General features: G+C 43.4%; 1 protein-coding gene across 1 annotated transcript in view; it reads left to right on the top strand.

The window, feature by feature from the left end:
- Positions 1–2,538: 2,538 nt before the first annotated feature.
- NEO1 (neogenin 1) overlaps positions 2,539–9,762 on the top strand; it is a 321,940-nt gene continuing 314,716 nt past the window's right edge. The window contains exons 1-2 of the mRNA XM_019503843.1: positions 2,539–2,548; positions 3,337–3,654. Of these exons, the coding sequence (XP_019359388.1) occupies positions 2,539–2,548; positions 3,337–3,654 (328 nt within the window). The remainder of the gene's footprint in view (positions 2,549–3,336; positions 3,655–9,762) is intronic.

Below are 9,762 nucleotides of genomic sequence, written 5' to 3'. Positions count from 1 at the left end.
GGGCAGTTGGATAACCGCAGTAGTGATTTCTAAGAAGAAAAGCTAAAGTAAACTGGCAAGTACTGTCCAGAAATCTAATAAAATAATGGAACAATTGATTCTTTCTATTAATTTGTTGAGAATAGGATGGCTATATAAAGCGTATAACATTAAAAAGACTTATTCTTTAATTGTATTGACAGAAAAATAGAGTAAATGCTATTTTTTTTGTATACTTAAACAATAAACTGGTATATAATAAAGTGCTCTAAGGCAGGGGTGTCAAATCATCTGACTTGTTGGTCAGATGAACATCACTGGGCCAGTTTGTGGGATGGACCACACCCAACTGCTTGTGCAGTGTCCATAGTGCTGGGCCCAGCCTGTTCGTAGGGCCCATCGTCCCAGGGTGTGCGGTGTCTGCAGCATGCAAGCTGGATCTTGCAATTCAGGCAGCAGAGAGTGTTTGTTTGGGACACCACATGCAGCCTGAGCCTGGACCCCTGTCGTGTGCAATACCAGGTCCAGTCCATGAGCTTATAAGTAGCTTGAACCCCGTGCCAACTCCAGGGCCTGTGTGGGGCTGGACCTGGCTTTTCATGCAGTACAGGGTGTCCAGTTGTGGGCTGAATATGGTGGCTTTTCTGGCTCCCTGTGCTGCCTGCACTTTGATCTATGAGTTGGATCCAGCCTTTGAGCTGTTTGTTGGACCTAAGGAATTGGTTTTGTAGTGTTGTTGATGTTGAATACAGACTCTTGCAAGGGAAAACAAATGTCTAGATTACAACTTTGGTCCTAATTCTGTGATGTTTCATATTAAATGTATTTACAAATTGTGACATAAACGTGACATCTTAAAGGAATTCAGTTATCCAGTGGTACTCAGTACTCAGTGTCACGGTGAAATCATCCAAAAATTGAGAGTCACTTTTGAGAAGATTGAACATTGATGTAATATTTCAGTATTTAAAACCGCAGTCAGCCCACTGCTGTGGCCCATGTGACATCCTGTTAAATGGATACACAGTAAGTTGTGTTGGTGCAGCCAGCATACAATACTGAGAGCTGCCAATGTGGCCTGCTATGGCAAACAGGTCAAGAACTGCTGCTGTAGATCAGTGGTGTTCAGCCTTTTTGCCCTGAAGGCTGGATGGGCAGTGCCTTTCCACTTGTGGGCTGGGTCTGGCTGGTGGGCGCAATTCAGCATGTGGGGCATGCACAGCAGCGGCCTGGTCCAGCTGTGTAGAGAGGAGCAGGGGACTGGCTGACTCAGATCTGGCCACAGGGAGGTAGGGACTATGGCTGCATGAGGAATTTGGTGACATGGGGAGGAAAAGCAATATTAATTGCCACCGATTCTCTGCTGCCAAATTTTCTGACTGGTGGGGAGCTCTGCAGGCCCGGGATTGAGGACCCCTGCTCTAGATAAATTTACCCAAGCAAGCAAGGGTTTAGGAAAAACTGATACCAGAGACCAGAGGACATGCTACTTGGAACTGGCTGATAAAATGATTGATCAAGCTCTTAATTACCAGTGTTGATGTTCATATCATTGTCTTCAGCTTTCAGATTTAACAACAAATGAATAACAAATATTTGGATCTTATGTATATGGTTTCATGCGGTCAGCTGACCTAGGAAGATGACACTGCATAAATCTTCCATTCTGTTCACCTGTTCTTACCCTTCCTGGTGCATAAGCATTGGAAACATTGTATTTTGGAATAAAAGTTTTGATTCTGGGGAGAGAGTTTTCTTTGGTAAATTTAATAGCTACAGATAATTAATAGATAAAAGAACATGGGAAATAGGAGGGTGCAGAAAGTTCAACATCTATATAAAATTCAATATTATTTTAAAGTTTACTCATGTCCCTTAGCTCTTGTGGTAACTGTTGATGTGTTACTTTAAGAATTAGTATTCGGAGAGCATACATAATAGTAAACTTGCCATTGTCTAAAAAGCAGGAGAAAAAAATAAAACGCCTATTAATTGAATGTCTCACACTGTAAATTAAACAAGTAATTATTAAGAAATTTGTGCTCAACTACAGGTTAACATAAGCTTGAGCTTTAACAAGATCCCCTAATTTACACGCATAGGCCTGCTACAAGTAGGTTTGAAATGTGCAAACACATACAAACATATTTCAAACCACTTTTTTTTTTTGTTACCCGGAGAGAAAAATGTAGGTAAATACTGAGCATCCATTGAACAAGTTAATGTGGGTGCCCAAAATGTTAATGTTTTTTTCTTTAGTAATATTTTTTTTTGGAAATTGCCTTCCCACAATTATAAGCAACATGAAATATATAGATGATAGCAAAATAAGGAAAAAAGTTTCTTCATAGTGAACAGGAGAATTTTATTTTAAATTGAATTTGGAATAGGCTTGAAACTACGTTATATGACTTAATCATAGTTAAATGGTATTAATTCTTTGTTTAGGATGCTCTGATATAGAGTGATGATAGTGTGTGGCTAAAGACTGGAGTTTTAAAGAGGGAGGATTGGGTTTTTTTAGTTCTCCTGTGTAGACTTGCTGCCAGTACAATAAATATGACTTTATGTAATAGTTCTGTTTGATGGCACAGGTCTCTAATGGAGTCCAAATTTTGTTGTATACCCACAAGTTGGGGCAAACCAATTCCTTTTTTTTTCTTTTTAAACTGAAATGTGTATGTGCTTATATATTTGTTGATTAATAAGATGTAATATTTTTAGGCAAGGTGTGTGTATCTATATAGCTTGCCATGTGACAATATCTCACAGTAAAGTGCTGTTCCATGCAGATTGTTACTTGGAGCCCAAAACCATCGTGGTCACATCAGCTCGGAGCTCCCTTTTCTCCTTGCCTTGAGACCTATTACCTTCCTGTTCTGGAACTAGTTTGAATATAGCTGCATGGCACTGTAGCTAAACCTTATGTTGTCTGGAAAGTAACTGGGGTTTTATAATACAAAAATAAATCACAATAGGGCATTAAAAGGCCATTGGTACAAACCTTTGGAACCATAAAGATCCAGCCAATCAGTTTGCTTCCTTCTTAAGCAGGAACACACAATTGATTTTTTTGTTTTTCTTTTCCCCTGAGGTTTTCCACGTTTTCATAAACACATGTTTTAGATGTACCATACAGTTGTTCACTCAAAGCATCTGTTGTGAAAAATATCACTGCTTGCTGAGAATGTGGCCTTTCCAAAATATTCAGGGGCATACTTTCAGCTGTAAATGATTACTAGAAACATTTTGGAGGAATAAATTTTTGTGGAGGATGGGAGTGGGGAAAGAAATGCATCTCCTTTTAACAAACGGTAGAAGGATGAACTGATTGTTAATTTTACTTGTGTTTCGCAGCATCCAGTGTGAGAACCTTCACGCCCTTCTATTTTGTGGTGGAGCCCACGGACACGTTATCTGTTCGGGGAGCTTCAGTCGTACTGAACTGTTCAGCTTTTTGTGAGACTTCTCCAAAAATCGAGTGGAAAAAAGATGGAACTTTTCTAAACTTGGTGTCAGATGATCGTCGCCAGCTGCTACCTGATGGATCTTTATTAATAAACAGTGTAGTGCATTCCAAACACAATAAACCTGATGAAGGATACTATCAGTGCGTGGCGACTGTGGAAAGCCTTGGGACCATTGTAAGCAGAACAGCCAAGCTCACAATAGCAGGTGAGTCTTTAAATAACTTATTGCATGATGACATGGATGTCTGCTTTTTTCCTTCAGAGTGGAACTTTTACAGGTGAAGACAAAATTACCCTGGTGCTTAATTTGGGCAACACCTGATTTCTTGAATTGGTTGAGAATCACTATATCTTTTTTTACATATAGGTGGCTCAGACGGTCTGAATTTTAAGGGAATGCTGTTGACTAGGAGAGAAAAATGAGTAAAGATTTAATCAAATTGACTGGGAAGCTTGGGCTCATGAAAGCTTATGCTATACGTCTCTGATTTAGTTAGTCTGTAAGGTGCAAATCTACCCTGCCTTCTGTCTGACTTTAGACTAACAGGTCTAACTACCTCTTTCTGGTCATGGAAAGGGAAATCAATTGTCTATGTAGAGCCACACTAAAGGCTTCATAAAAATGTTTTTTTTTAAAAACCCAACAAAACGAAAAACCTTTTCTGTATATTAAAAAAAAAAAAAAGAGGCCCAGGAACTTAATATTTTTTCCACACACTTTGCCAGAACTTAGATTTTTTTTCGTCTCAGTTACTTCCTGGAAGAGTCTTTGGATTCCTGCAAAAAAATAGTGGGCTATGGTAGTTCCCAGGTTCTCACAGTGGACCTTTGTCAAAATCAGGAAAGGTGAGATTGGATATTTTGGATATTTCAAAGGCAACAGGAAAGATACAAAATTTTGCTGGGGGATAAACCTCCTCACGTTTAAGTCTCTCTTAACACCTAGAAAAAAGCACAAAGCATAAGCCCACTTTGTGTGTAGAAATTGTTCTGGGTCATCTTAAAAGCTTGTCCTTACTCTTCCTCAAAATGTCCATAATTAGGGAATGGAAAGTTCTAAGTGGGTGATTGGTTGGTGTGGGGAGAGATATCGAATTTGATGAGGGGGATTTGCATTATTTGAATGTGTCATTTCAGTTCGTAACTGAGGCCTCAGCAATGTCTGATTCTGTTGTTTTTATGGACACTGTAGCTGTATGCAAACTATACATGCTATATGAAGGAGCCTTCTAATGACTTCACAACAGCAAGTGAGATTTCAAAAGAAAAAGAAGCCAAGGCAATTTAAGGAGGCAAAAATGGCCTATGAAGCAATTTTCTTTCGTTTCTTTAATGATGTTTGCCTGCCTTTCTGACAATATTTTTGGTTAATAAATGGCTCAGGGTCATGAATTCCTCCCGTCTGGGGTTACAGCATCTCCCCAAGCTATTTCTTGTCATTTATATTCAGATGTTGTCTCTGTTAAATTATCATGTGGTACTGTTTATTTCCAGTGTTACTGATCTTTCACAGTTCACTTTTAGCTCCATGTTACAGGAGTGGTTTCCAGAGTGTCTTTGGGATAGGAAATACATTCTTACATTCCTTGGCAGTGCTGGCAATAAAGGGAGTCCTCCACATTTTTTTTTTTTTAATCTAAGGCTGGTATCATCCTTTCTCTTTTGACACAGTGCTGAAATTAGGTTTTGTTGCTTTTTAAACCAGATCATTTTACACAATATGGTATCTCTGTTATCATTTTCAGTCTCTGAACATGAATAGGTAAAGCCAATATATTTAAAAATGGAAGAGAATCCAGAACATATTTTTAAACCATCCAGCTTGTCCCCTCTTCCTCAATCACATTTTGAAAATCCCACCACTTAACAAATCTGACTCTGTTACACTTCCGTGGCTCTTAGGGCCACCTGTACACGTGCATCAAGGCTGTTCTGATGCTCTATAATTTGAATCTACTAGAGTGTGGTAATTGCCACACTCCAGCCACACTCCGGTGTCACATGTATCAATGTCCCCGTGCTGAAAAATATCAGCAGGGGCACTTTAACTAAAGCTCATTCAATGAGCTTTAGTTAAAGTGCCCCTGCTGCCATTTTTCAGTGCGGGGACACCAATACATGTGACACTCTGGGCGCTTTAATTAGAGTGGCTCTTGGAGCTGCTCTAATTAAAAGACACCCCGCACACACATTCATACCTCCCAGAGCATGTGTATAAATGCCCAAAATATTTAAGAGCATGTAATCAGTAGCAGAAATGGATTAGTCTGCTCTGGATGCAATATTCTCAAGTCTTACCCACAGTCAGCAACCCAGCTGTATTACAAAAGTATTGTTCAGCTATGTACATGGAAGTGTCCATCAAACACACTGTTTTAAAAAGCTGTTTATTCCTGAGAGCTTGCCCAAGGTCCTATACATCACTTAAGCCTTTGAGAAAACAAGGACATAATTGGAGTAGGACACAAATTTAGGTTTACTCTCTTTGATCTTTTGCAGACTGCTTAATTTAACCATGCCTCATTTTCCTATTTGACTGTGATTTTCCCATTTCCCATCTTTTTGTATATCTTGTTTGTTTAGCCTGGCAGGTCTTGGTGGTGGCACCTCATGTTTATATACCTTGTACATAGTGAGGGTCCAATTTTAGAAGGTCCTTGTAGAAAATAATGCAAATAATTAATATTGGAATACAGGGAGAGTTATGTCACACTTGCGGAGTTCTCTGCTTGGGGTGTACTTCATCTGTTTAAAAAAAACAATGTAGTGAAGCATAATAAGCACATTTTAACACTCTGAGTTTGCAATGGATATATTTTTCAATGGCAGAAATACTTGCGAGTACTGCAGGCCAGTCCAAGAGAAGGCCATTGCTTGTATCTTAATATGACAAAATACACCCAACCTTTCCTGAGTTTTAAATTTATTTAAAAATTGATATGTTTAATTATGCTAATTTACATTAAAGTTGAACTCTCTGCCTATTCTGACTTGACTATATAACTTATTATGGGAATGATAAGTTATGTTTTAAAAGTATTTTCTAATGTTACAAAATGTAAAATGTGCCAATATGAGAGAGCTCTTATCCACTACGGGCAGGCTGGCCTGGCCAGGCCCTTGGGATGGCTGCAGTTGGAGGAGAGCTGGTGTCAGGCGGGGAGTGGGAGCTGCCTCAGGCCACAGCGGGGGCCCAGTAGCACTGGAGGTGGGGCCCAGCCAGCCTGTGGATCTCTGCAGGGATGCCTGGCTGGGGCAGGATGCTGGGCTTGGGGCTCCCTGCATGCTGGGTACAGTAAGAGTGGGAGCCACAGCCGCAGGCTGTTCCCTTGGGCTCTGGGAACAGATGCTGCTCAGGGCCGAGCTGGCCAGGAGCCTGCCATGCAGCGGCTCTGTGCAGTACCTGCCCTGGCCCCTTAAGGAGAGCTGCAGGTGGGCAAGGCCAGAGCCTGGGCAGGCTGGGGCAGTCGTGGTGGCTGTTCCCAGGGTCTAGGGTTTCCTGTGGCCAGGCCTTTGCACCGGGGATGGTTCTGCCCTGCCAGCGCTGTGCCCAATGTGCAGAGAGGCCGATCCCAGAGAGGGAAGCCCCCCGAGCCCAGAGTCCTGCCCCAGCCAGGCAGCATCCCCACATGCGCAGGGTAGCTGAGGCGTATCCCTGCGGAGCCACGTGGGCCGGGTCAGGCCCAGCCCAGCCTGGCTCAGCCCCATGACGGGTGCTGCTGAGCACCCACGCCTGCCCACCCACCACAGCTGGAGCCCGCAGAGCCATGGGGCAGCCCCCACTTCCTGCCCAGCCCCCACCTTCCTAAGGGCCTGACTGGACTGGCTTGCCCATAGTGCCGATGCCCAGCCCCTGCCCCGACTGCCTGGCCCCAGCACTCAGCACCCCAGTGCTGCCCTGCCCAGGTGGGACAGGGTGTCTGCTCGCCTGGGCCCAGGGCTCTGCCACCTGCTGGAACCCTGTGCAGCACCTGCCCCCGCCCTTTCTATCCGCAGCTCCCTCCAGGGGCCAGCCAGGCTGGAGGGTGCAGCCTGGGAGCAAGGGGCGGGGGCAGTAGAGCACAGACACCCTCCCTGCCTGTGTTCCCCTGGCTCCACCCCAGTGCCTGCCACCAGGCTGCAACTTGTGGCTGCACAGACAGCTCAGAGCAGCAACTTAAAATGAACAAACAAAAAATGTAAACAATTTTCTTGCATGCCTCCCAGCTTGCGGGGAAGAATGTCTCCACGTGCCACTAATGGCCTGTGTGCTGGGGGGTTGCTGATCCCTGGAATACAGGATACTTGTGGCTAAAGTAAGCAATTGCTGTCTGCAATTTTTGAATGTGTTACTGTTGGAGACTGTGCTGAATAAGAAATATATTTAGAAGAGCTTTGTGAAAAATAAAAAGTCCAAAAAGCATAAAACCCTCATCATTTCATTTTGAATTCTTGAGTTTTGGATTGCTTTGACAGTGACAGAGTATGTTATTTTGGGGAAATAGACTGTTGGTTGCTTGCTTCATTTTATGTTTGTGGCACAGTGTGATAAACTTGTCATTGTGGCACTGAACAATTGATGATGTTATGCCATGGAAGGTTTCCAATGCAGTAGACTATGTTGTTTAAAAAAAAAGCAACCCACCAAAAAAACCCTTTTCCATATGTGATGATAGATTTGATGCTTACTTAGCCTTTAGTTCAGTTCCAAGAGAACTTCAAGTGTTTTCTGTTCTCTTTAGATTGGAGTGTTCCAGGCTAACTAGTTATACTGTTAACAAGTGGAGGCAGAGAAAATATAAAAGGATACAGTCAAGTTGAAAGATTGCATAGTTTAAAAATTTGCAAAAGGTGAATTTTGTTCAGCAGTGCTTAGTCACTGTGCATGGCTTATGTCATTATGGAATATTTTTGCAGTAGCATGCCAATCCATTTAAAAAGAAAATTAAGAGTGTGAAATCAACACCTGAGCAGAAAGCAGGAGCAGAGAATTAGCACATGTTTTAAACTGTTGACCAACTTGCACATTTGCAGTCTTTAACAATGCAACTCTGATGTTTAAATCAAGGAAGTCCAACTTCTGTACCCCTGGGGACCACACCAGGCATGCTGCGAAGACACTCCCCCCAACCAGTTGCTGCACTGCACATCTGCGTGGCCCATCTTTCCCCCCTCCCCCCCGCAACTTGGGGCTCCCCCACTGTTGTACTGTGCAGGTGTACAAGGAATATCCCTTCTGCTGCAATGCATGCCTGGGGGGTACAGCAGCTTTTTTGGGGGCACGGCTGCGTGATGCTCCTGGAGCCAGACAGCCATGAATTTCCCCTACCTTCTCATCCCCCAGGCACAGCAGCTCCCTACACAGCTGCAATGTCCAGGCTCTAGTGCTGAAGGCAGGAAGTGGTAGATGAAGGGGAGGGGGGAGGCTGGAGACTCTGGTTGCTTTTGCAGTGGGAGCCATGCGGGGAGCAGCAGCCAGGTGAGAGTCTGGGGGCTGCACATTAACCCTTTGGGGCTACCAGTTGCACAGCCCTGTTCTAAGCACTGGCTTTGAATGCCACTGTTATGTCTTGCTTCATTCTAGAAACCGTGATAGCTCAAAAATAAAACACTTGACAGTTAAGTTCCTACTCTTGTTAACCTTTAACCCAGGGGTGTCAGATGCATGCCTGGGTCGATCTTCAGGCCGTATGAGCCTGGCCAGAACCAGTGTTCAGGGCTGTCCAGTGGGGTGTCATGTGCAGGGTGTTTCCTATTTCAGCCTCCTGTGCCATGTGCATCATGGTTTATGAAGCCAACATGGCAGTGCAAGCCCCAGAGTGGGGCTGGCATGTGCTGCAGGCACTGTATGGGGATTGACCGATCCACAGGACAGGGCGCCAGTACGGGACACACTGGACTAGCTCTGGAGCCAGCATGTTGAGGCGGGTTTGGTGGAGTGCTTCATGCAGGGTCAGTCCAAGACCCACAGGCTGGATATGGCCCGCTGGCCTGTGTTTTACACCCCTGCTTTAACCTGTACTTAAAGTTAAGATTCATTTACAAATTTAGAGGCTAGACTTGTTTTTATTAATATGTTTGCTCATGGCAGAAAGTCTTTGCCCCCATAAAGCTACATTGCTAGTGTTTAATGGTGGAAAGATATTTACATTTTTAGCAAGCTAATAAAGTTATTGTGCTTTTTTTATAAAACAAAGCAGATTGCAGACCTCAAGAGGGTGTTTAGTTTCATTGAAGCATTTACATTTTTTTGGTCTGCAGGAGTTCAGCATGTCAGGAGCTGTATTCGTTGCAAATTCAGCTTGGGCTATATTTGCACTGTCATTTTGGTCAC

This window comes from Gavialis gangeticus, unplaced genomic scaffold, assembly GCF_001723915.1.
Source record: "Gavialis gangeticus isolate Ggan-Ray unplaced genomic scaffold, GavGan_comp1, whole genome shotgun sequence".
In the NCBI taxonomy this organism is placed as follows: domain Eukaryota; kingdom Metazoa; phylum Chordata; order Crocodylia; family Gavialidae; genus Gavialis; species Gavialis gangeticus.
The sequence above is the reverse complement of the archived record's forward strand: the minus strand, read 5'-3'. Positions and strand labels throughout refer to the sequence as shown.